Raw genomic sequence first — 26,143 nt, 5'->3', positions numbered from 1 at the left:
AGGCATAATTGAACTGAAAAAAGGGGGGTTGGATGGTTCCGTCGAACTACATATGTACATGAGTCAAGTACTTCATTTCAATGCTTCTTGTAAAGATGGTTATTATTCAAAGGTCCAGAATTCTCGCCCAGTTTATATACTTTTGGTAATGGAAGCTTTCATGATAACATGTCCATCCTTCTCCGCTACCATATCGTACACACGACTAGAATTCGTCTCATTTATACCGACCGTCCGAAGTTGGTATTCTTCTCCTCCGTAAACAGGTGACATAGCCCTGTAGCTGATCTCATCAGGCCCTGCGCCCTCTCCGTGTATGTCTCTCCAATAATCCAGCAAATTGACAACATTCAGGGGTCCATGGACAACAACACCAGGATGTCCTTCTGCAATACGAGTCCAATCTTCATTGTAATGAATCTTATGGCCGTTGAATGTCAGAGCTGAAAACCGAAAAAGGCCAACCGGAGACCAAGACAGCTTGCGTATAGGAAACGCTGTGTGGCAGAACAATTAGTCACAGTCGGTAAGCACCGTATAAGCACAGCCTTGGGGAAAGACATGTAATACTCACCACTGCTGTCATTTATGACATCCGAGAGAGATGATGGAGCTAGGATATTGCCGTCGATTCTTCTAAGCGCTACGCCCCCCCTGAGGATTAGAAGACAACGTTGGCCTAAATACCCACGACCGTGTGTCGACAAGTGCCAGCCCCCTGGATCCATGAATCTTCTTTTCTACTTCAACGAGTACCATCTCGCCCGCGGATCTGCTCGTCTTGGCCACTGCACTGATCAGCCTTGTGCTCTCTTCCGCTTCCTCTCCAACCCTCAAGGGATTGCTTTTATCAAACTTCATATGCCCGCCCGCCCACATCCTCCTTGTAAACGGGGCGGGTGCATTGAATGTGCGGTCACTTCCGTCAGCACCAAGCTGGCTCTCAAGCTCCATTGGTGTAAAATAGACAAGGTGGTGTGCTGAAGGAATCGGTGTGCCTGCAGGAATGTTCATCCTGCTTATGTCGTGGCCGTTGAGGACTGGTCGGCCGAGCATCACCGCCAGTTGTTGCAGCTGATTCGAGTCGATCAACTGGCGACGTTTTGTGATTTTGTTTGCAAACTGATCCATCATGTAAGACGCTGCTTCTGTAGCTGTTTTGATCTGGGGAGCTGATATCGTTGATGCATGGCGAGCTGTTTGTAAGAGCAGCCGCGCCACCGGCTTCGCTCTGCGTTCTAGTCCTCTCGTCATGATGATATTCGGCCAAGGAATGCGAGCAGTCCCTTTCTTTTCAAATATTAGTGAAAATCGACAAATAAATGACAGCTTCAGTATATAAGACGTGTGCTACTTCGTCACACTGCGACATCCCACTCCCAATAGTTCACGACCTTGACTTTTTGTGGTGACGAATTGACAGCTCGGCTATTTGATTTTCCCAAAATGCCGACTATCCTTGGAAAACCAACCAACACACAGCGCGCTTATAGTGGCTGGTAGGCCACTAACGGCAACTATCGACTGCTTAAAATCATACTGGCTAATTGCGCTGTCTTAGATTTGGGGTCGTTTCTCCGTGCGTATAGCCAGATATCCGTACGGAGTACCCGAGCACCTCCACCGAGAATCCGCCAGCTCGGCACATGCATCTATCATAAGCTTGATAAGAATCTTTCGTTTATTTGCATGAGAAGAGCCGCTTGCTGCCAATTCCACAAGTCCATCAAGCTAAAGCCGTTAGTCTGGCAAAAGGAGGTTGAAACAACTCAACACCCCTGTTCCCAGACGTCCATCGTCTCCCCAACATGCTCTACTGCCTTTATGGCGTAATATTCACTCAATTCAAAGATGCCACCACGGGGTTTAAAAGCCTGTCGGCCGTCATGTGTCGCTCTTCATATCGATACGGAATAAGGAGACGGCATTCCCGCATGCACAGACGTTCAACGGCGGAGACGATGCTACGGTGCGTGGGCAGCGTCTTTACAACTGCATGTAGCAATATGTACGCTGCGGCACATTTAGCGGCATCTGGTAGTCAGATCGCACGCGCTACATTTTGGGAAAAACTTACGCAGCCCCAGCAAGCGAGAGCTCATGCAGGCAGATCTAATTTAGCCCTGCCACTTGGCCCAGTCACCGCTGGATCTAGAACCCTGCAGACAGCGGAGTACGGAGTAAGAATGGGCGACAGCCGCAGCGTCCCGAGCAAAAGGTTTCCTGACATCACTGATGGAATGGGGGCCGTCTGATAGTTATCGTCGTTGGCTTGCCTTTGCTTCTACTGCTAGTGTTTTGAGTGTTCCGGGTATTTGGTACGAGGCACCAGTTGACTTACAGCTACCTCTTTCGTACATGCCCGCGCACCTATGTGCATCATAGCCTTCCTTTTCATGTGGCTCTCTGGCTTTGCAGCAAGACACATGTGACAGATGTAGAACAACATCCCGAAACTGAAAAGGCATTAGGTACTCATGCATGAAGCGCCCAATATTAGTGTCTTGAGTGTTGTTTTGGCACATCCATCCACGACGGCTCTGTTACAAAGCAGATGCAACGTCTGATCCGACAAGGGCGCATTATTCATATCTTCCCATGAAAGATCAAGGTGTAAACCGGAAAATTGCCGGATATTGGACTCCGAGGTCTTTCAACCGAAATGGCTTCACTACGTTTGTTGGAAACTTCCGCTTTGGGCAACTAGTCGTGTGTTGTACGAAACATTTTCCCCTGGAAATTCGCCTCATTTGGTATAACAAATTAGAGCCCAGGAAAAAGCAACTTTGAAACTGATGTAAACATCATGTCGTCGCTTCATTGTCATGCTGAAGCGCCCTTTCAGGGTAAAGGCGCCGGTCTGCGATGTCGGACCGCTGACGCACGTGGCTCTGTAGATCCTGCCATCATCTGCTTGGCCTACCGAATTCAAAAGAAGTTGTTTTGTTAGAGAAACAATGGTTTCCTGGTTATTCAAAAATTGTGATTCCGCTTTCTGTTAATACGCTGTTGATCTTAATGATACACAATGGCCAATTCTGTTGTCAGCGACGACTATGAGCTGAGTCGTGTCCATACAAACGACGAGCTCGGCCATGAAGACGATTCGAGAAATCCAGCAGAGGTTGAGCAAACGCTGCCTCCAGCAGACTATGGACGAGGTGCTTATGTCGCTCTCGCATGCTGCACAGCTGCTCAAGCTCCTATTTGGGGTACTTGTTCAATTTCTTTCAATAAATCATGAGCTCTGTCGAACATTGACATAAATTGATAGGGTACTCTGTCTCTTTTGGCATTTTTCAAGAGTATTACAGCAATCCTGATCATGGCATAGACGCTTCTCCCGGAGCCATTGCCACAGTCGGATCCATGCAGATGGGAATCATGTATCTGCTAATGCCCGTCGCATTCGTGATACTGAGCAAATATCCGTATCTGCGACGCTGGTGCGGTCCTCTGGGGCTCGCTCTCACCGTCATCAGTTTGTCTGCCTCTGCTTTTGTCAGCAGCATTGCAGGTTTGATCGCGACGCAAGGTGCTCTTTACTCAATTGGTTGCGGGCTTCTCTTCAGCCCCATTTCTCTTTATATGGATGAATGGTTTGTCCAACGAAAGAGTCTGGCCTACGGCATTATGTGGTCTGGCAAGTCATCGGTGGGTGTCGCCATGCCTTTCCTCTTCAGCATGTTACTGCGAAAGTTTGGCCTCCGTGCAACGATCCTTTCTTGGGCTATAGCTTCCGCGCTGTTGACGTTGCCAACTCTCTTCTTTCTCAAGCCGCGCATTCCTCTGTCTACTGTGTCTCGCGCCCGGCCACTCTCGTTTGCCTTCCTTCGCCATGCTTCATTTTGGATGATGCAGTTTGGTGTAGTCGTTCAATCACTTGGATATCTCATGCCAAGCACATATGTGGCTTCTTATGCGTCTGCTATCGGTCTATCTTCTGTTACGGGCCCTATTTTACTTGCCGTCTTCTCCACGGCTTCGGTGCCTGGGTCATTGGTCCACGGCATGCTTGGCGATAGACTATCTGCGACTAAACTTGTTCTTCTCTCATCTTTCGGGAGTGCTCTTCCAGTTTTTCTTCTCTGGGGACTCGGCCGTCATCTCAGTACCATGGTTGCTTTCGTTATCCTGTACGGCTTTTTCGCTGGAGGATTCAGTTCCACTTGGTCCAGTATGACTGAAGAGATTAAAAGAGATGATCGAGCTGCAGAAACTTCTCTGGTATTTGGCCTACTCCTAGGCGGCAGGGGGCTGGGCTATTTAATTTCCGGGCCATTTTCTGGTTCGCTTTTGTCCATAAAGGATCTACTCACAGAGGAGCCGTTGGGATATGCGACTAAATATGGTCCTATGATTCTCTGCACCGGTATTACGGCTATTCTAGGAGCATGGGCTCCATTGTGGAAGGGTGCGAGAATTACAGGCAGAGCGACCCTCACAACTTGCTCGAGTCTGTTCATTGCCCCTTCGCGGTAAAAGGTATAGGTTTACGATGGCAAACTCTGATAAGATAATCTAGGGTTGGATATAGTGAGTCGGGAGCGAGAATATTGGACTGCTTACACTTCGGCGATGGCGTCGTTCCAGAGTAGCTTGCAGTTCAGTGTTGTAACATGTATGAGTATATATATGAGGCAGCCGCAATCGTGGAAGTGAGACGTAGTATAGTAGTGAAGAAACCACGGTGGCCAATGTTACTCGCTAAATTGGTACTATATTTATATACCGGCGCGATACGCATATCTTTTTCTCTCTTCTAAAGCTCACTGCTCCATACCTGAGCTTCTAAAGTGAAGAACAGACCTTTGCTTGATAGTACCTTCTTTACGTTGTCTTCAATGTCAAGATGCGCTAAGACGTTACCGTCTCCGTACAAGTCTCTTACACTTGAGCAATACAAAAGTATTTGGCCCATCTGGGATACATTATTGATAATTACGCCTAATAATGGAGGATCGGTAGCCACGTCTGACGTCTGATGTTGATCCTACCTCTGACCGTTGATCGAGCCCCTATCCAGGCCTATAACGTACCTATATATGTACTGAACAAAGCTGGCATTGACCTACTCTGCCATTTCAAGAACAATAGACGATTATCGCCATTGTGATGATGACTATTGCTCTGTAAAATAGACAACGAATACAGATGGAGGAGAGCCATCTTCCTGCCCGCATCCACCTCGCCATGAACATCACTCTTACCATCCGCTGCCACAGACCTCGCCTCTTTCTCTTTTTCTTTAGATCTCAGGACCCCGCAGTCATCTGGACTGTCACTCATGGTGTGTGTGACTCTGTTGCACTTGCCGGCGATCTTCTCGTTGTCGACCTCCCTCGTTACCGCCTCCGCGAAAGCCTGCACAGTTGCCCTCTTTCTCTCAAAGCTGTTTGAGGCCTCTTCTATCGGGAGATATAGGCTTCTGCCATATAGAAGGTTGGCTTGTCCATCGTAAGGCTCAGCCGGGCCCTAGGGCGCAATGCGCTACACGCGAAGCTGCAAACACCTCACAGAATGCAAGTATTTCGTACATCAAACTCTATATTCAATTTCTCTATGTACTCGGCTTTCGTGTAGCAGATTGTGAGAGCAGTTCAGATAACCTGCTGGCCACTCTGGCACTTCTTCGTGTCTCACAAATCTTAACCATGTCCGTCATACATATTTTCAGATAAACGACAGTCAGATTTCCATTTAAATATGCGCATGTTTCCCAGTTTCTAAGCAGATTTCCATCTTTGTGATATAATATTCGTGCATCATATCTTTAGGTCTTATCAACGCATCTCCAAACGCTACCTATTCGTATCCAAAGAAGGTAGCTTACATAGCACCAAGTTCTGCCCACTAATTCAATGTGAGTTGCAATAGCTCATAAAGCAGATCAATAGGGGTGATTTTGGACGACTATCTGGTTGATATGAAGAATGTCACGTCCAATGCTCTTTCACGTGGTTAGCCCATGTTATAGATCTGCAGTTTAGCGGAGACACTAAGCCATGAGCAGGAAGCAGTGCGCAGTATGCAAGTGCGAGAAAATGAGGAGAGGATGGATGTAATCGGCTAGGACTGCGGGAAGGGATCCGGTTGGCAAATGGGCGGGGTAGATAGTATGAGAAGACGCTGCTTTCTCTATTGTTCTTGTGCTGCTTCTGACACTCAAAGAGAAGAAAATCCCGTGAAACCGGTCTTCTTCGCCCAAAAAGCTTCCAACTTCTCTCCTTTTGGCAAGGAGTATATGTGTTACGCTCGTTACGTCAAGTAACTGGGCTGTAGCGAAACAATTCTTTCAGCCGGGCTTCCTCAATTTACCACCTACCAAATTCGACCAAACTGCCGGCAAAAGGCCCCATTCATAACCAGGGATTGTGTTCAGCTCTCAGCCCTGAGTCGATCTTGAGTGGTTGTACCGCCCAAGATGGTGGGGTTTGAGATCAAGAGCTGCAGCACAATGAGCAGATGTAAAACCTGATGCGTCCAATCAATGATGTGATGGGAAGGATGCTACCGCAAGATCTGATGTTATTTGTCTCAGATAAAACAAGAAATAAGAAAGAACTTTTGCTCTTTTAAGCATATCGGTATCGAAACAAGGAGTTGGGAGGGTTACATCCGCTCCTTCAGTGAAGCCAGTCGCGGGTATATAACATTCCATCGTCGCTTCTAAAGGCGTACAGCATTTGGCAAACAGTCATTCAATCTCATTGCATTTGCCATATCTAATAATCGAGTCTATTGTCGCTTCAAAATGAAGACAGTTGCTTGCTTTGCTGCCGCAATCGGCATCTTTGCTTCTACCACAAGTGCATCCGTTCAAGGCTTCGATATATCCCACTATCAGGCTACTGTTAACTTTGCGAAAGCTTACTCTGATGGTGCCCGTTTCGTCATCATAAAGGTTCAATCGCATCTTTATTTTTCACGACATTCCAACGTGCTAATTTCCGTACTTTAGGCTACCGAAGGCACTACATACATTGATCCCAGCTTTAGCGATCACTATACTCAAGCTACAAATGCGGGCTTCATTCGAGGCGGATACCACTTCGCACAACCGGCTTCTTCTTCTGGTGCGGCCCAGGCCAACTATTTCCTTAAAAACGGAGGAGGTTGGTCATCTGACGGCATTACCCTGCCCGGTATGCTTGATCTCGAGTATGCTCCCAGTGGCAACAGCTGCTACGGGTTGAGCACTAGTGCCATGGTTAGCTGGATCAACGATTTTATCACCACTTACCATGCCGCTACAACTCAATATCCTCTCATCTACACTTCCACGAGCTGGTGGCAGTTGTGTACGGGAAACAGTGGCTCGTTTGGTAGCAAGTCGCCTCTTGTTGTCGCAAGATACGCCAGCTCCGTTGGCACTCTACCTAATGGCTGGAGCTATTATACTATCTGGCAAAACAGCGACTCGGCTCCTTGGGGTGGCGACTCTGATGTATTTAATGGAGACCTATCTCAGCTCCAGAAGATTGCTCGCGGAAGTTAGAAGCTTCAAACTAGGAGGAATTGATGAATGACATAGCTAGTTACCTCCCAATGACAGCTATAACGGCTTCCTTTTTCGTATAGCCAAACGACCTTCTTTGTGGTATGCAGGTTTGGCAAGTCGCCTCTTTCCATTTCTATATAATACCATATCAGATCTTAGTGAAATGAAAGAAAACAATGCATCCATAGCCAAATAGCAAGACTAAACATCGCCAGTTAAACATCATCTGCCTGCATCATTGAGTATATAAGTCTCATTTGAGACTGATAACTAAACATTCTATCTGTTATACACTATTTAGACTCATCGTTACAATCTTGAACGCACACTAATTAGCTGTTCTATAGCCCCTCTCATTGTTTTGCATCCAGAAATTACCCCCTCTCAATCTAAACCGCGCTTTCTTCCTAAAGCAGATAAGACGGCAGCAATATCTCTCGACGGGGTTAACGACCTGAGTAACATATTTATGCTCCTATCTCCTTCAAAGATAGATCGTACAACCTTGCCGCTGCGGTCTCATCGTACGCCCATTCGGCATGGCCTGGGTCAATCATTTTCCAGCCTTTCTTTAGAGGCTCGCTGAACCGATTCCTCTCACAGTACTTTCCTCCTTGGCCTTCCAAATCTCTGCTAACAGCGGCCCATACCGACGTTGAGGCGCCTTGTTCAGCATTCATCATCGTGTTCAAGGTTGCAATAGGGCCAGATTTAATCACTACTATCCAATCTTTGATGTCGAATTGACCTGTTGATTGTAGTCCTGTTCGAATGCCGCCTGGGTGCACGCTCCATGCGTGAAGGCCTTGGGCGCCGTATCGTCTTTCACTCTCACTAGCGGTATAAACATTGGCTAGCTTGCTCTGGCCGTATGCAATGGCATGATCGTATTTGCGCTTTTCCCAGTTCAAGTCTCCAAAGTCCATGGGCGCATTCCTATGCGCAGTAGAAGAGACAATCACGGCTCTAGAGCAAAATTCTGAAGTTGATGATGCCAATAGAGTCGGCCTCAGAAGCTCAAGCAGGAGAAAATGCGATAGATGATTCGTGCCCCAGTGCCTTTCATAGCCATCTGAAGTCCTACCCAGTGGCACGTGTCGAATACCAGCGTTCTCAATGATGATATTGAGAGTGCTGCTCTTTGACTTGAACTCTTCGACACAAGATCGAACGCTATCAAAGGACTCGAGATTGAGCTTCAGGAGATGGACACGGTCGCCATCGAGAATATCCCCAAGCGCTTCTTTTGCCTTGTCCATATTGCGAGCAGTGACAAAAACCGTTGCGCCGGTAGCTTTCATGGCTCTCGCTGTCTCGACTCCAAGTCCTGAAGAACAACCGGTAATGAGCACAACCCTGTCCGTCATGTTCCCCTCTCTTTGCTCATCTTTGATGATTTGCAGAGCAGTAGGTCTGGCATCGCCGGGTCCTTTCTGGTTGGCGTGTGCCTCTGCGTAACGGCTCGTTGCTATGGTGGTCATGGTCCAGAGTGAATAAGGATTTATAAACTTGAGTATTGTCGTCTCTAGATCGGATGTGAGAAGCAGATGTTTGTGATTTGTATAGAACTGATCTACAGGTATGCTTTTGCGACATGAGCAGCGACATGCTAGCCTATATATACTTGAAAGAAAGCCTCTGTTGTCATAATATAGAAACAGTAAGACTATCTCATCCTTACTTCAACTTGATGAAAAGCAGTACGTCTTTAGAGAATAATAGGAAAGCCGTGCGCCACAATGTATTGGTCCAACTATTTACTAGCAGGAAAGTCAGCCACATACTCCCAAAATGGCAACTCTGCTGACAGGGTTCTCGCTAAAACCCGTTTACAAAAATGACCATCACCTAAACAGCTCCTGGGTGTACCAGAGAAGATAGCATAACTACAACTTACCTCTGATTTCACGTTACGGAATTGGTTGTGCATAAACACAGAATTCCGAAGCCCCACCTACGCAATTCGTGGCTGTTAGTTACAACCCAAATAGGCAACTTCTTGTCAGCGACTCGATGATGAGTCAAACCAGATTTTCATCGTCAGAGGCCGCATCGCAGGATCATTGTCATCAAGCACCCATACTTATTTAAAGCAAGGTATGCCATTTATCTTCCATGAAATGAGGAGGATGTAGCAGATATGCTACTTTCTATAAGTGAAAGACAATATTAGCTCATAAGGCGCGCTCAAATTTGCACTCTCTACGATGTTTAGTACAGTGCATATTTCCTGCCTACTAACTGAGGCTGTGGTGAGGATAGGTAGATGAATGGATATAGAAGCAGAAGTAGAGGATGAGGGAACTTCATTACCGGCGGCCAGTGTTACTCGTTACATGTAGGTTGATATTGTATTCATTTACCAGCTCGATACTGCACCGCTCTTCCCTTTGCTTCGCTCAATGCCTCATGGCTGGGTTTCTTCTTCTCTCTTTCGCCGCTGTGTGCTTGACTAATAAACCCTGATTAGTTCCCGCAGATTCATCAGATCTGAGATACTGTCTCGACTTACACGGACGCTCTTACGTCGCGTTGGAGGGGGCAGCGCAGGAAGAGATGGAACTGGAACTGGAGCTACGACGGGTGCAGCACGAAGTTGGCTAGGCTGTACAACAAGCTATCCATGATTAATAGAGTTGCCAAACTCATCCAATGGCATTATATGAACTTTCGCACATCCCCTGCTGTGGGGGGACTGCAGCTGGTTGATGCTTGAGCACCAAGTCGCAGTGGGAGAGTGGGGGGCGACATCTTGTATCTACTGGAGAGCGACTGAATGATAGGTATTGAGTAGCCGGCCTGGTGTATGTAATCAATTGTGATGAGAGAGGCACAGATCTTGAAATCGATGATGATGGATGGTCAGAAAGTTTGGAGAGTGGTAGAAATTGAGCGGCTGCGGCTGTGGCTGCGCGTGGCACAGGGCTTTAGGGGATAATTTAGGGGCGAAGGTACATGTAGCCAGTTTCAGTGGACTGTAGCAGCAGTAGCCGTTCGTCTGATGTCTTCTTCAACTTCAAACCGTGATCGAGACTAGAACGCGCAAATACGCTTGATGTGTAAGACAACATCGTCACAATCTAGAGCTTCAGTATCTGTAGCCTAATCCATACCCGCCGACGTGATAAGCCGGCGCTCATTCCCAACATTTTGCTCGTCAAGATACGCCCAAGCATCATGAGTAAACTGCAGAGCGTTTATTTCTCTTTGTTCATCATAGTCATCCTCACCATCACCGTCAATACCGTAGACATCTCGTGATTTTACTTCCTTGCTGCCGCCGTTTTCAGATGCCTATCTGCCAAAAGCTGTCCGAGGTAAGTCTCAACTGATTGGTCTCTTGGTCAATGAATTCGCCAATTGGATCAGTCGCTACCGAGACCAAATGCATGTAGTACATAATGAACAAAGCTGACATTGATGAAGTAGTGCTCCCATTCCGTTAATAATAGATGATCACCGCAATTGCGATGATGTTGTTCTGGCTTGTCCGAAATGGACAGGAGATTGAGATGGCAAAAGACCGTCTTCTCTCCGCAACCACCATCACCATCACCTCCACTGTCACTGTCACTGTCACTGTCGCCATTGGCGAAGAGTGCCTTGCAGGCCCCACGGACCCGACCTCCTCCTCCTCCTCTGCCGCCACCGCCGATCCGGCAGCCGCCGCTGCTGCCATTGCCGGTGCCCCTGACCCTGCAGCTACCGCCTCTGCCATGATCCTTCGCCGCCTCCCCCTCCTCAATATGCTGCCTGGGGCTTTACCCTGTTGGACGATGGAAGCCGTGGAGACAGAGAGCCGCCCCCTGGCCACGTGGTCAAGCATTTGGCCAATGCCCAAGGGGCTGAAGTGTTGGGCGTAAGGCGCCGTTTGGTAACTTGGACATATCTTACCGTGTATACTGTATGTGAAATATACACCAGGCTTGCATACTAATTATACATTCACAAGTGCACCCGGCTTACCAGATAGTGCGGGCAGTTTTTGGAAGCCCAATTGAGACCTTCCGCCGCGCGTGACAGCATCAAGAATGATATGTTGAATCTATATGGAAAACAGCTCGACAAGCTGGCTTCCTATTCCTTCTCCGCCGCCATCATCGTTGCTGCTACTTCCAACACAGGTCCTTGTCACCCAATATGCAATAAAAGATGCCCGTTTTCTCAAGAAGAATAGTCTCAACCAGTGTCGGTTCGCTATGGAGGAATGTTTTCGCTTAGCAACTTGACGTCTAGATTCTGGCTTATCAAGAAATGGATTGTTATTGAGCGCTCTGGGCCTGTTGTGCAGGAATAGTGTAAAACCAGATATCTCGTCGCCTCTGTGAATTGGTGGGCAGCTGTGCGGTATCGAAAGTTTTCAGAACCGTAACAAAGCAGAAAACGGCAGGATTTTGAAATCACTAGAAATACCCTATAAGTTTCACTTTGATCCTCGTAGTAAATCTATGGCTGAGAATTAGCGCTTGAGAAAGCAGGTGAATTAGATCCGAGATCAAACCCCTGATATTTCCAAAAATTTTGATCATTGGGAAGAAAATCTGGCCCATTTCACTGCATTTCACTCGTTTTCTAAAGTAAACCCCCCCTGGATTTTTCTTTTTTTTCCCCCCCAAAAAGCACTCCAACTTTTTATCCTTAATCGTATTTCATTTTTACTTCCTCGTCAACTTCGCAAACGAGATCGTCCAGATCATTTCTCCCTAGCATCTCTATGAGATGAATGTATCAAAGGTCGACCGCTATAAAGATCAATGAGAATATATGTACAGGCGCACAGGTATGTATGTAAGTTGTGAAGGCCTTTGCCATTCATTTGGTGGGTAGATATAGTTTATTATCTCGCGATTCGCCTATTGTACTATAATAATATATCCCAGAAGTCCCAATAGTACCACTACCTATACAGGTTGTTTAACATTGACTGCACCAAGTAGCTGTAAATCGGATAAGATCATGGGGTTATCACCACGTTTTAGCCAACATATCCCATCTCGAAAACCAATCGCCTAGCTACGGAGCTCTGGAAAAGAAGTCAATTACTATGATTGGTCATTGAAAAAGTCGCCTGAAGTAATCCAATGCATCATGTTGGCTTCGCGTTCGTTTTTTAGGACCGCTATATTCAGAGCTTGACTCTTCGCATGTGGATATCTCGTTTTTCTCATGGATGACTGTGAAGTTCCGCATTTCGATGAGAAGTTATGTACTATCGGTTAGCAATTAAGGCTACACTACCTCTCGAAGGCCCAGTTAGAGCCGCAGCAATTAGTCTTTGCTAAGTTTTGATTGAATGTATAGGGCGCTCTTTCTGATTTCATCGTCTCACACTCTTAAATCAATGTTTCTTTGTCATTTTCATTTCTTTCATCCATACGGGTGTTCTCAGTCACAAAAGATCTGTATTCCCGCATTGCGCATATGAAGAAGGCCATAATCTTCGTAAGTCGATAGAAGAGATTCGGGATGGAATAGGAGTTGGTAACATAACGGCGGATATTGCTTTATTTCGCATCTTTACTAAGGAGAAGAATGTTAGTTAACATCGCGCACGAGAATTACTAGATCATCTTCAGTAGTAATTATCATTCCGCACCAGATAGGGTGACTCGAGCTTTCATTGTATTCTAGCAGAGATTTAGCTCCCAATGTTAGCATCTTCCAGATATAGGTGCTCGTTTCACCGCTATAAATTCTTTGTGTCGTAGGCATTCTGGGTAGAAAAAGTGTAAAGACACAATTGGCCTGTTTCCAGTGCGGCCGGCTTGAAAGAAATCACAATCCATGAATAACGACTTTATCGCAGTGCAAGCCGGCGAAATCATAATCGGAGCGCCTATTCATTGCGGCCGAACTCGGTGCGGGCGTAACGAGCGTAAAAGCAAGCAGAGGTGTGGATCGTGTAAAATCGTTGGGAGACGCGTCGCGTCATGCATTATGGATATCTAACAATTCGAAATCGGTGCAGCCAACACTGACATAAGTCCCTTACGGTACGTCATGGTTGCTTGGACCACGTCCGCTCAAGCTTCCGGAGCAATTGAGAATCTGCTGTTTAGCAAGGGGCCAAGAAAGTCAATTCGTACCCGCCCAATGGCACGGATTGGAGATGATTGATGCAGTAAGCGCAGAAAAGTATCGCGCATTATTTCCGAGAAAGGCAGATGGGAGCGTTGCTTACATATCCAGGCAGCCATGAATTGCAGCTAATTGGCGCGGAACAGCTTTGTGTTATTGTGGCTTCGCTTCGAAGAGCTACAGCGTTTCAAAAGTACGTTGTGTATTTTCCTTGGAATGCGGTTTTCATTTGTTTTTCAAAGAGGCTAAAAGTACATTTGCAGAAGATCGAGTCTCTTTTAGATGGCAATCAGCGTCTGCGGCCGCGATTCGCCTGCTCAATGACGCTTTGGCTACCCGTGACCAACTGCAATTCTGTCGATCCGTCATGTGCTGCATTGAGCTCGTGCTCTTTGTGCGCAGCGACCCTCCATGCCAGTCGATCTTTCAATTTACCCCAAAAGTGCCAAGGGTTTCTAGTCACATGTATTGCTACGCGGTTGTGATGGCTTGGGCATCGTAGCATTCATCTGGTCATGGTGCCGAAGGATCATGTGAAAACAGAACAGCGCCCCTCGTCGGCTTCGGCAGGGATCACCTCCCTCTCGCAAACTTTTGACCATAATGCGCATAAACAAACACAACCCTGCCTTTTACCTGAGTGGCCCCCGCCGGGATATACTGCCGTTGCCACACACAGCGATCAGCTAGCAACTACCTTTTCGGCCAACCTTATCCGCTATCCATGTAAACATCAACAACCATTCTATAACTAAGCTAGTCATACAATGAGAATGGCTATCCAAGGATACATGAGTGTACCTATGCTCTAAAAGCTCGAATAAGATTCGTACCGGCGGCAGTGAGAGAAGCTATCTCGTCGCAGTCAGCTTGGCTATCCTCGAATCAAGTGGAATCAGACGGGTAGCTTATGGAGGGTAGTAAGCATGTCAGGCACAAAGGATCTACCGATCTAGATGTTTATGCTTTCATCGGTTGTAGCATACTTTGGTTAGCTTTTGGCTAGCACTCACTGCACGGAGTTTAGTCACACTATTACCGCCCGCCAAATTACGATGAGAATACCGTCTTTGAGTCTCAACCCCAAGCCCAACACGGCTTCCCCAAGCCTTCCCCACGATAATAGTGGAGTCTGATTTGATCCTACTCCAGGCAGCGCTACAACTGTCTACATCTATTGGCACGCTTAATGAATATTCCCGCATGGATTGAATCAAGCAGGGGAGTCACCTAGCTTGGCAGCTTAGCAGCCTGCATGGTGGTATTTTGTTCCTAGCGTGAGATGGTAGGATCGTCTTAGCCCGTAGCGCGATTTGGTGAGACAACTACTGTCTCTTTTTAACGCCGGCAGTTGGGTGTAAGTTTACGTGCAATTGTTGCCACAAAGCCAGGATATCACAAATGATAAGGAGGATTTGCTCCCGATTTGGTAAGTACATTATGCTCTTTGGAAAACGAATACTAGGCATTGCCCCTTCAGAAACAAATGCTGTCCTTGTCACCAACCGGGATACTCAAACGGTAGGAGCCAAGTCCGTCGTTGGATGGGCTGTTTTGTTCTTGTTAATTCCTGTTCTGCATTAGTGTATTCATCTAGGACCAAGCTACGCGGACGCTAATAGTCGAGAAAGCGTATGTCTCACTCTGAGCGTATAACCCATACCCCAGATCCAGCCTCATGACGGCCGTGCTTGTGATATTGAAGAGCGGTATGTATGACACAAGGTTAACACTCCAACGGGACTATCTCGGCCATTTCGAGCTACGGTTTAAGACTACTGTAAGGTGATGTTGTTGTTAGAGAGGACAAGGATGCTAGTTCAAACGTAGCATTTCCAAATAGTTGGAGTGTTCACCCATACCTCATAGAGAACCCTCCTGCCTCTTTGGTAAAACATGTTCCTGCTTTCAGGTTACAACCAGATAGTATCTATTACTCACATTGGACATAGGACCTGGCCGAGACTGATCAACATGGTTCAGCTTAAAAACCACAGAGATCGCCCTTTCTTTCTGTTCGTTGCAGATCAGTCTCATCGACCGATTCAAGACCACAGCCATATCCATCTCCTTGTCCATCTATACAGATCGATATGTTCTCCAAGCCGATCCGCGAACGCGTTGGCGTTGTCACTTTGGGCCTAGTTGCCGTGGGTTCTCAGCTTGTTGCTGCCGGACCTTGTGACATCTACGCCTCTGGTGGCACGCCATGCGTTGCCGCACACAGCACGACTCGTTCCTTGTACGGATCGTACAATGGCTCGCTCTATCAGGTTCGCCGGGGCTCTGACAACGCTACCATCAACATTGCGCCGCTATCTACCGGTGGTGTTGCCAATGCCGCCGCTCAGGACACCTTCTGCAAGTCTACGACGTGCCTCATCTCCATCATCTATGACCAGTCGGGCCATGGCAACCACATCACCCAGGCTCCTCCCGGCGGCGCTGCACAAGGCCCCCTGCCAGGCGGCCTTGATAACCTGGCCAGCGCAATTGGTGCGCCTGTCAGATTGAACGGTCAAAAGGTCTATGGCACCTTCATTGCACCCTTCACGGGCTACCGCAACAACGACGCCAATGGCACCGCAACTGGCGATGCTGCCGAGGGCATGTACGCTGTCTTTGACGGCACCCACTACAACACTGCATGCTGTTTTGATTACGGAAATGCCGAGACAAACTCTCGTGATACCGGTAACGGCCATATGGAAGCCATCTACTTCGGAACTGGTGATGGTTCGGGTCGCGGAACGGGTTCGGGAAGCGGCCCCTGGATCATGGCCGATTTGGAGAACGGCCTTTTCTCTGGCTTTGATCCTATTAACAATCCTGCCGACCCAACTATTACATCTCGTTTTGTTACTGCAATTATCAAGGGCGAGCCAAACCTGTGGGCGATTCGTGGTGGAAACTCCGCCTCCGGCTCTCTGTCCACATACTACTCCGGCGTCCGCCCCAACAATGGATATCAACCCATGAGCAAAGAAGGAGCTATTATTCTCGGCACTGGCGGCGATAACTCAGACGGAGCTCAAGGAACCTTCTACGAGGGTGTAATGACGACGGGTTATCCTTCTGATGCTACCGAGAACTCGGTGCAAGCCGACATCGTGGCCGCCAAGTACACATATGACCCGAGTTTGATGACCAGCGGGCCAGCTCTGACCGTTGGATCTCACATTTCTCTACGTGCTACAACTGCCTGCTGCACTACGCGTTACATTGCGCACACAGGCGGCACCGTCAACACCCAAGTTGTCTCGTCGTCTGACAGCACCGCTCTGAAGCAGCAGGCCAGCTGGATCGTCCACGCCGGTCTCGGAAACAGTGCCTGCTTTTCTTTCGAGTCTGTTGACACTCCTGGCAACTATATCCGTCACTCCAACTATGCTCTGGTTCTCAACGCCAACGATGGCAGCAAGATTTTCAGCGAGGACGCCACCTTTTGCCCTCAGGCCGGCATCAACGGCCAGGGCAACTCGTTCCACTCATGGAGCTATCCCGCACGCTGGTGGCGACACTACAATGCCATTGGCTACATCGCAGCCAACGGTGGCGAGCACGACTTTGACAGCCCTACCTCGTTCAACGACGACGTGAGCTTCGTTGTCAGCGCAGGCTTTGCTTAAGTCATAGGCCGCCAGTCCTTGCCAAGGTTGAAGGTAACGCAAGTCTAGCTAATTGCGACTCATCCGAGTTTCTTGTGGCTTGTTTATTGCGACTTGTGGGCAATGAGGAAAATGTACATAATGGTGTGGTCTAAACGTTAATAAAATAGCAAGTATATATGAATATATGATGATGACATGGAACTTCCTGTTCAAGTAATTCTATTTTCTCAGTGAAACTGCCGCATCAAGAAAACTTATTGTCTTTGCTCATAGCCTAGTCTTCCTTCAAAGTAAAGGCCAGTTTCTCAAAGTATAGAGAAGTGCGATAAATTATGTAGCTGCAATGTAATTAGTTTTCACAGTAAATTTGCGAATTATGGCGCACTAGTGACATTAACAATTAAAACAATTAACTGTAAACTTATATCGCTGAATTCATGAACTATGATATATGAGTCGCGGCATGTCGGAGGAGCTGTCGAGAGGAATGCAACTCTACACTTTGTTGAACAACTTGCATTAAATTGGAACTGATATAATTTAATATTGTTCACTTCACTGTGCTTTAATAAAAAAAGTAGCGATGAAAAGCTCAACTTCTTGAGAGGTAGAAAGCAAACGGTTACCCTAGCCACTAGGAACGACTTGAAAACATTATGAATCTCTATCATATTAAGACGATATAACTTGATCCGGTATTTGATGCGGCCTTCCTTATGGTAAGCAATTTAATTCTACGTCTGCGACGTCGACGGTAACGGGCAACTCTTTGAGTCTACCGCCACTATGACTGTCGGCGACGACATACTCACCACGTTGTATCAAGAGTAGAATCCAATAAACTCCGCCTGATGGCAGGTCACCGTCGACGCAAAATCGGCCCTCGTAACGTCCAATAACGTGTTACCTCTCTCAATTTCGTATCCCTGGCAGCTAAGTCTTGATATCTATGAGCTGGCTGCTTTGTTAAGCACCGATGGGTTGTTAAATAACGAAACTAGAAGATTCGATGACAATTCTCCAAGTAAAAAACGTCTTTATTTATTCTGATGATAGCTTGTCAAAACTAGGTGGTCGCCTTTTCTGCCTTATGCACGGCCTATCCTCTGGAACTGACGAATTCTCATAAAGCTGGATGAGACGCTCAAAAAGTATATAAAGTCCCGTTATCCGATGACAGCCAATCTACCTCCTAGTGACTTACAAGCAGTAGACACTAGCAAGACATAGCGTGCGATTTTATCATAGATCGCTGAGAACAACTCGACTAATACGCACAAGAGCCACGTCCGCCAGAGCCAAGGACGTACAAATGAACCAACGCTCATCTAATCACTATGTCAAACTCTCCTCAGGGCTGTCAGCACTAAGTCAGGCGGAAACGAGGCATTCGTGGCCCTTTATAGAGAGACAGCCTTGTCGCGAACATGCTCCTAGTCCCTGATGGTATAGGCCTGAAAGTTGTGACACAGGACTCAGTTGAGAACTCATGGTTATCACTTCCCGTGATCATCTTCAAATACTAATAGCCATTTAGAAGGAATCCAAATTATCACAGTGGACTACTCGCGCAAGGCAGAAAATACTCATCCCCGCCAACACAGCGCGACTCAACCCAACCATCTCTCATTGAGGCCCGGGACACGACTATGTATTCGAATCACATATCGCACATTCGTTCCCTGCGCATACCACAATCGCTAACGCTGGCACTACATACATCATGAATGTAATTATATAGGACGAATCGATCAAGCAGACTCTTTATGACGTTAATTTTGAAGACAACGTAAGCTAATAAAATGTCGTCGAATCCTACAGTATAATACTTTGAGCTCTCTCTTTGATGAAAGCATCCACGCAATGTTATAAACATAGATGGCCAGAAACAACATTATTTAAGCATACAGGCTGTAATCATATTAGACCGGGGCATTGGCACAATGTTTTCTTGTACTTTACACGCTATTATTTCACTCTATACTAATCATATCCTTTCTTATGGGAGAAGAAGAAAGTGTAGTAGTGATCTAATTTATGAATGCAGCTGTAGGTTCAAATACGCTGCAAGGGAGTATCGCAATAAAGTCCTGTGAAGCATCCAACTTTCTGGTTCAATGTGCGGATTGGACTGGGTACCCAAAAGCAGCAAGGTTTAGCTAGCCTGGTCGAATTATAATCAACAAAGCCAGATCGCCTAGATCGCCGAGCAGCAATAAGATTCAAGATAAGGTTCCGCGCCGAAGATAAAGTCCCGTACCAATCACCCAACAGCATATTAATGAAGAAGTCAAAAGCCATATACACCCGAAAGGGCCGAGAAGGACGCATAAACATTGAGCTATATGGCACTTACGTAGCCGGTCTACGCAGCGCAGGTCAAACTTGAGAGTAAAATATTATATTTTATTACATTAAATTTTATCGTTTCTAACTTCTAAAGCGTCATATTCCATCAATCCTGAATCTTCTGTTTCTCCGTCTATATTGCTGTAAACATATTGCTGTAAACTCATTCATAAATCCAATAATGAATAACAAAGCTGGTTTTCATCCTCTATGGCAGGCTGGCAGGGGCGTAGCTCTGGTTGGGCGACACAACCTTGCCGCTTTGGACCTGAACGTCGGTGTAGGCGGGCCAGACAATGAGCTTCTTCGAGTTGTCGACAACAGCGAGAGTGGTAAAGCCGTTACCAGGACCGAATTGACCGCTCCAGCTGGATGTGACCGTGTAAGATCCGCAGGTGACAGGGCCTCCGGTGGCCTGAGAGGCATCCTTGGCCGCCTTGACAACGTATGTGCAAGATGTGGCAGCAGCAAGATGGGTGTCGACAGCGAATGTCCAGGTGCATGAGGTGTTGGCAGTATCGCACGTGCGCTTGAGATTCTCAATTGTCCACTGAGGGGCGTTGGCCATCATAGACTTGTCGGCAGGAGTAGGAGCAGCGGCGACATTGGAGGCTGCGAAGAGGGCGGCGATGAAGGTCTTGGTGAACTGCATGGTGGCGGTTTGGGTGTTTTAGTATGAGATTTTTGTGAAGTAGTAGTTGAGTTGAGTTGATGGATGTAGAGTGAAGTGTGTGATGGATGAAATGGGCAATTGGATTGAGGGAACTTCTCACTCTTTATATAGATAGAATTCTAAGTTCAAAGTAAACAAGATTCTAGTGGAGAATAAACGATACGGCCGCAACCCATACCAAATGTGTATACAGTTCAGCACATTAGACGTTGCCTTGTTCAGGGGCGCCGGGAAAGCTCCTCAACGGATACGATCACCCGAGCGCCTTACGAGATGCAACGAATCAAAGCCCCTGCAGCATCTCGTAAAAGAACAAACTTGTTGGCAAAATCGCCGCTTGCTGCGGTGGCGATGCAACATAGTTGGCCAATTTCAACGTCATTCAGCATGATACGTATGCAGGGGTTTATCCCACATACCGAGCAGTGACGACCCAGTCCGAGGTCTCAGTTCTAGACATGAGAGGGGGCAGAAGAAAGTGATGTAACGATTTGAGCATTCAAGAACTGTCTTGATGAGTTCTGTGCGGAATCTAGCAGCAGGCGTTTATTGTACTACCATTATTGCTACAATATTGCTAAGCTGTAACGTTGCCGGATCTGCAAGTTTAGGGTTGACTACCTATGCTTGGAATCTCGTGAAGCGCTGGATTGCGGGGTGCCCGGTCCGGGATTCATCTGCCGCTGCTCGTATTCCATGAATAGAACATAGGTGAATGGTTTCCGTATCGGGAAATGCCACGGCTGGGCGAGTTCACCGCCCCCTAAACTTGGGCCAATGATCAAAACTTTTACCAAATATTTCGTATAGACCTGGCTGAGAGATGCCGCGCAAGAGTTCCCTTGGAAAACAAGTATGGCGGTCAGAAACATAGGACCCGAAATGGACTCGTATTTAGTCGTCAGGAGGCGATATCCCAATTAACATGCTCTGCAGAATATGTCTCTATTTGTTGAACCGAGCCACGAAGGTTTTTCGTATGCTTTGATAACAATTGTGGAACATTAGGTTGCGTGGTCGTACAGTGACTTTGAGCGAGTACATGTAGCTTCGACTTTAGGAGGCGGCCAACGTATAGAAAACTCCTACGGAGTACTATAATAGCAACGATAGTAATCCATTAGCTGTGTTAGTGACGCGGATAATTCCACGGATAAAATAGTACTATTTTTGCCGTTTTGAGCTTCCTGGTTTGTGCAAGTAAGGAGAGTTCAATATCTACTAGTAGTACTAGTACGTGAAGTTAGGTAGGGAGAATAGGTCTCGGCAGACACGGGAGCGCTCTCCAACGTGTAGCTTAATGCCGACGGCGGCTCCACTGACTCGTATGGCCCCAATTTGAGTCACCTGGAACGTTGAAGAAGCTGTGCAACATGAAATTTCACGGATAAGACACATCAAGCAGCCAGAAATGAGAGACACAGCATAAGACATTAGCAACTCAATAGTCTATGCAGATGAACGCGCCGGTCAGTACAAAAGAGAGCATAGAATATGGCATAACAGAGAGAAATGAGCACAGCGTGTCTCACTTTATCCGCATAATATCTCGTATTGCACTTGTGCTGAGATCCCTGCGCAGGGCTGCGGCCATCGGGCTTTCCGTCTACTCTATGGTTGACGTAACCATGAAGGGCCGAGGCCCAGCGTAGCACCATTACGAGACACTTTGCTGCTGTGCTCTAAGGGGAATTGAAGTGTGGTGTCTAGAAAGAAGACACCCTGAGTTTTTCCACTTAGTATTGCAGGTTTCACAGAATACTCATGTTCAGCCTCTAGGCAGAATAAATTACCTTCATACTCGGCGTGCTATATAGATAGAGATAATTCTTGTATTCGCTTATAACATTCTCTTTCCGAATGACCTCTCTTCCTGACTTAGCCAGAGAATTTCTTAACAAACTCTATAATTCTTTTATAGTAGTCTGCTGTCTGTGGATGCGTTTGAAGCATATAGAAACAATGCGGCATTCCTTTGTACACCTTTAAGTCTGTATCAACACCCTCTTGTTGCAACTTCTCTGCGTAGGCAATTGCCTCGTCCCGATGAATATCGCATCCCGCAGCCACAATTACTGTAGAATCATGTAGTGTCAGTTGAAGTTGCTTTTTGTGCCTCTCTGGCTAAATAGCTAGACTGAGTGATAGATGACTTACACGCTGGTGGTAAATCTTTCAGGGACTGCGCAAGCAACGGTGAGTAGCGCCAGTTGTCTTTCGGCTCTGGCACATACAAGTCCCAAAACCATTCCATACGGGCAGCAGTCACAACGCTATCATTGCAGTTTTGCTGGTAGCTGCCCATCTCGTACGCTTCTTTTGGAAAGAACTTGGGATGGCAAGTTACTGGGAATGAAAGTATCTGGGCTACGATACCCTGGAATCCTTCGTCTCGGGCCATGAGAGCGACAACACTGGCCTGGTGAATGATTTGTTAGCTGAAATACCCTACAGATCTACAAATCTGAAGCCAGTAGCGTGAGTTACATGCTGGGTAATGAAATAACTTACTAGATTTCCACCAGCACTACTTCCGTTGAGAATTATCTTGGATGCATCAGCACCGATGGAAGCAGCATTATCGCGGCACTGCATGACATTAGCTCAAAAGCTACACTTATGTGATCTTGCTTATGCATCTAAAGCACTTACCCATATTAGTGCATCGAAGCAGTCGTTGAGTGCATACGGAAACCTATGCTCGGGCGCCCTATTATACGGTTAATGGATGAGATATGCACTCACACTTGTGTTCCACTTACTGTCTGTAGTCGATACTGACCACCACTGAATTCGTCCATGCAGCAATCATGAGATTTTCGAGGTGTTCAGTACAATGCCCACCAACAACCCACCCACCGCCATGGTAGCGTAGAACCATTGAAGAGCCAGGACTCTTATTTTTGGCCATGTACAACTTAATCTCAATCTCGGTACCATCCCGTGTCGGGATCATCCGCGTCTTAGTGAGGACATCCCTGCCCTCTGTAGGGTAATCCTCAGGCGCCGGCGTATCATTGAGCCAGGCTTTGCGAAAATCTTCCAAAGACGTCTCAGGTTGCCACAAACCTTCCATCATGGTGTTCATCACGGGCCTGAGCTTTGCGTACTCCGGATCTAGTTCACCGAAATGGCCGAACTGGGGTAGGGGCTTAAAGTTGGGATCCGCGGGGACATATTCGCTCTCTTTCTTAGTGATAACCATGGTGAGCCGCGTGAAAGAGTGGTGAAGTTATACGCGCTGTACTATTTCTTTTTCATTCAAAAGTAAAAGAACTTCACTAGTGATGGGCGTCAAAAAATAATTACCAAAATCATTTTCTCTTCATTTCATTCTAAATGCAATATATATATTTGTTTGCTGTTTTACGGATCTACCACGGCCGAATTGTGCTCAATGTTGGTGAAATTTGCCCGAAGTTGACGCGCATATGTCTCGCCGGTCTAATTGAGCCATACCGTGATAATATGCTCCGGATAGCACAACATGTTAATTTTTAGACGTAAAGAGGCAGATGTTAAACGTTGAAAAGAGATTTGAGTATGATAATCTCATTTGCATTGGGTGCAGGTCTCGAGGTCACTCCTAGACGTTTGTGTGAGTCACTATATGCAAGGTTGCTGGACTGCATATTACATGCGACTCAATTATTAGTGCATTTTCACTCTGTATTTATGAAATATTATATATTGACCAATGCTCAGTATTGCCACCGGACTGTAGATTCACACGTCACAACTCGGGAGCCGCTCTCGCCATCTCAGAGCCGGCAGCGAGTGTTTCGCTAGACAGTGAGATCTCGTAAACGTCGTATTTGGGATAGTAGACGCTTGGCAAGGGAAGACAGAAGATCAGGGAATCCAAGAATTTAAACATGCAAGGCTTAAAGTATACATGCATACAAAGTTATTCACATAAGAGGGTAGAAGGTGCATATGACTCTTTGCATCTGAGTTGCGATCTATTCTATCGTAACATTTAAAGAACCACTAAGAAGTTGTTGATACACAAAAATAAGCTATAAAAGGGAGGGTGAAATCTCTAATCAAGCCCTAGTTGAGGCCCCGGAATGCCTTTGCTGCTTTCAGATGCTCCAGCCAAGTTGTCGGCTTGTCTTCGAGAAGAGACAAGCTCCAATCTAATTTCTCCCCCGCAAAGTAGCCACCCTCATCCATTAAACGGAAGTTTTGCAAAAGTTCCTCAGCTGCAAAGTCCGGCATGCCCTTTCCCTTCAATGCAGCTGTGAACATCTCGTGGGGGAGAGAAAAGAACTTAGCATCTTTGCCAGCGTTGGGGAAGGCAGCCTTGAAGTCAGCGAGCATTTCGGCAGGAGTCTGGTATACTGTGGCACCAAGCACACGCTTGCCCAGGACCTCTTCTCGCTTCAGTACGATGGCCTTGACAAACTTTCCCGTATCAGCCTCAGCGTCAAACATTGGGAATGGCGCTGTTTCTGGAGTAGGAAGTGCGAGTGTCCACGGCTTATCCGGCGACTCTTGAGAGAGCATCTGTCCAGGGAGATTTGACATGAAGAAACCAGGCTGGAAAAAGGTCGCTGGAATTCCGGAGTCACGAGCATATTGCTCAACCGCGGCCTTGCTATCGAAATGGTAGACTTTGGCCAGTTTACCATTAGTAGCTGCATCACATTTCGTCGTCAGCATAACCAGCACACTTTCGGTTTTTTTCTGAAGATGAAAGAGGAGCTTACCTTTAGCCACATCGATAAGCGAACTGTAAATGAAGTGCTGTACTTGAGCACTCTGTGTCCAAATTTTAGCATCTGAGCCTCAAGCATTTAATTACGCACAAGCTGGGCTTACCTTTGCAGCATCCACAATTGTCCTGCCTTGTTGTTCTTCACCTTCCTTGCTCATCGTTTCCCAGTAGTTTGTGACAGCAAAAACCGCTGCAGCCCCAGAAAAGGCTTTGGCTAATGAACTGCCATCATTAATATTCGCCTACTCTCTGTCAGTCATCATCATATAGACTTGGTTTGATAGAGGACAAGACATGTCTTCTTCTCAACTTACAGCAAAAAGCTCAGCGCCTCGACTTTCAAGTTTCTTCGCAGAGTCTTTGGTGATATCTCGGGTTATAGCGCGGACGGTCCAGTCTTTCTTGAGTTTAGGGTCATTCAGGAAGATTTTGGCAACGGAGCCACCCTGGTTGCCAGTTGAACCGAGCACTGCAATAACTCTCTTGGCAGACATAGTTACAGATATCAATTTCTCCGAAATTGATATAGTCGAAAGCGTTTATATAGTTTAGATGGAAGATGAAAGGTGTCGCTCGCTGTGTTTATGGGATATGTAGAAGATGCTAATAAACCCCTCTCAACTTTTCAAGCCAAAAAGATCAGCAGTTATATAGTCAACGGCCCACCTATGAATCCTTTGATATGTGGCCTCTTAGGATGGAAATGGCATGACATCACATTGAACGGCCGAACTCACAGAAGACGAGCCGACGAAGTCCTTCCGCTGTTTACCTTACATAATTATGGGACCCATAAACCCCTGGATAACCTTAATGCATTTAAGCAACTGATCCATCTTATTCCACGGAGCGGTTTAAACATATCCACCTCGCGGAACCTCGCGGACGGTAATTCTAGTACCTAGCTTATAAGAATTTAGTAAGCCTGCCTATTCGCGCCGTTAACGCGGAAGGCAAAACTAGTATCTGAATGCACAGTAACAATGATCATTATAAAGAACTTACAAGTATATCGAGTCAGCTTGACTAGTGCCGCGAATTGGTCCTCGTGCTTAAAATCGCCCGAAAAAGGTGGTTGATTACTAACTTCGCGCTTCGCGGCTCACACTTGTCGCGAGCCTTGAATCGGCACATTAGGTTGAAGACCTGCCGCCGGCTCTCAGAAGCTCCGCTCAAATTCAACCATATCTCTCCCATCCTCTCATCCCCTG

At 46.8% G+C, this 26,143-nt stretch overlaps 9 protein-coding genes across 9 annotated transcripts; 4 read left to right on the top strand and 5 right to left on the bottom strand.

Annotated features, from left to right (window-relative positions):
- Positions 1–84: 84 nt before the first annotated feature.
- On the bottom strand, positions 85–1,419 carry TrAtP1_009045 (uncharacterized protein). Its single transcript, XM_066114136.1, has 2 exons — positions 575–1,419; positions 85–497 (listed from the first exon to the last, which is right to left on the bottom strand). The coding sequence occupies exon 1, from the start codon at positions 1,252–1,254 to the stop codon at positions 637–639; it is 618 nt and encodes a 205-aa protein (XP_065970229.1). The 5' UTR covers positions 1,255–1,419; the 3' UTR covers positions 85–497; positions 575–636.
- Positions 1,420–3,369: 1,950 nt separating this feature from the next.
- On the top strand, positions 3,370–4,482 carry TrAtP1_009044 (uncharacterized protein; the record flags this gene model as incomplete). The annotated part of the gene is made up of 1 exon (XM_014086349.2): positions 3,370–4,482. The coding sequence occupies one exon, from the start codon at positions 3,370–3,372 to the stop codon at positions 4,480–4,482; it is 1,113 nt and encodes a 370-aa protein (XP_013941824.2).
- A 2,272-nt stretch (positions 4,483–6,754) lies between these two features.
- On the top strand, positions 6,755–7,498 carry TrAtP1_009043 (uncharacterized protein; the record flags this gene model as incomplete). The annotated part of the gene is made up of 2 exons (XM_014087195.1): positions 6,755–6,904; positions 6,962–7,498. 2 exons carry the CDS (start codon positions 6,755–6,757, stop codon positions 7,496–7,498), a joined length of 687 nt encoding a protein of 228 aa, XP_013942670.1.
- A 470-nt stretch (positions 7,499–7,968) lies between these two features.
- TrAtP1_009042 (uncharacterized protein) lies at positions 7,969–8,982 on the bottom strand (the record flags this gene model as incomplete). Its single annotated transcript, XM_014087194.2, has 1 exon — positions 7,969–8,982. One exon carries the CDS (start codon positions 8,980–8,982, stop codon positions 7,969–7,971), a length of 1,014 nt encoding a protein of 337 aa, XP_013942669.2.
- A 1,989-nt stretch (positions 8,983–10,971) lies between these two features.
- Positions 10,972–11,364, top strand: TrAtP1_009041 (uncharacterized protein; the record flags this gene model as incomplete). Its single annotated transcript, XM_014087193.2, has 1 exon — positions 10,972–11,364. The coding sequence occupies one exon, from the start codon at positions 10,972–10,974 to the stop codon at positions 11,362–11,364; it is 393 nt and encodes a 130-aa protein (XP_013942668.2).
- A 3,572-nt stretch (positions 11,365–14,936) lies between these two features.
- TrAtP1_009040 (uncharacterized protein) lies at positions 14,937–17,208 on the top strand (the record flags this gene model as incomplete). The annotated part of the gene is made up of 3 exons (XM_014087288.2): positions 14,937–15,288; positions 15,365–15,468; positions 15,532–17,208. Exon 3 carries the CDS (start codon positions 15,673–15,675, stop codon positions 17,206–17,208), a length of 1,536 nt encoding a protein of 511 aa, XP_013942763.1. The 5' UTR covers positions 14,937–15,288; positions 15,365–15,468; positions 15,532–15,672.
- Positions 17,209–19,577: 2,369 nt separating this feature from the next.
- On the bottom strand, positions 19,578–20,272 carry TrAtP1_009039 (uncharacterized protein). The gene has a single exon (XM_014087192.2). The coding sequence runs from the start codon at positions 20,189–20,191 to the stop codon at positions 19,748–19,750; it is 444 nt and encodes a 147-aa protein (XP_013942667.2). The 5' UTR covers positions 20,192–20,272; the 3' UTR covers positions 19,578–19,747.
- A 1,341-nt stretch (positions 20,273–21,613) lies between these two features.
- Positions 21,614–23,417, bottom strand: TrAtP1_009038 (uncharacterized protein; the record flags this gene model as incomplete). The annotated part of the gene is made up of 5 exons (XM_066114135.1): positions 21,614–22,287; positions 22,370–22,631; positions 22,724–22,801; positions 22,865–22,922; positions 22,975–23,417. 5 exons carry the CDS (start codon positions 23,415–23,417, stop codon positions 22,091–22,093), a joined length of 1,038 nt encoding a protein of 345 aa, XP_065970228.1. The 3' UTR covers positions 21,614–22,090.
- Positions 23,418–24,144: 727 nt separating this feature from the next.
- On the bottom strand, positions 24,145–26,079 carry TrAtP1_009037 (uncharacterized protein). Its single transcript, XM_014086366.2, has 5 exons — positions 26,020–26,079; positions 25,247–25,833; positions 25,037–25,174; positions 24,925–24,976; positions 24,145–24,852 (listed from the first exon to the last, which is right to left on the bottom strand). Exons 2-5 carry the CDS (start codon positions 25,424–25,426, stop codon positions 24,266–24,268), a joined length of 957 nt encoding a protein of 318 aa, XP_013941841.2. The 5' UTR covers positions 25,427–25,833; positions 26,020–26,079; the 3' UTR covers positions 24,145–24,265.
- Between the last annotated feature and the right edge of the window lie 64 nt (positions 26,080–26,143).

This window comes from Trichoderma atroviride, chromosome 4 (genome assembly GCF_020647795.1).
Source record: "Trichoderma atroviride chromosome 4, complete sequence".
NCBI lineage: Eukaryota > Fungi > Ascomycota > Sordariomycetes > Hypocreales > Hypocreaceae > Trichoderma > Trichoderma atroviride.
Note: the sequence above shows the minus strand (reverse complement) of the source record. Positions and strands in the feature narration are given on the sequence as shown.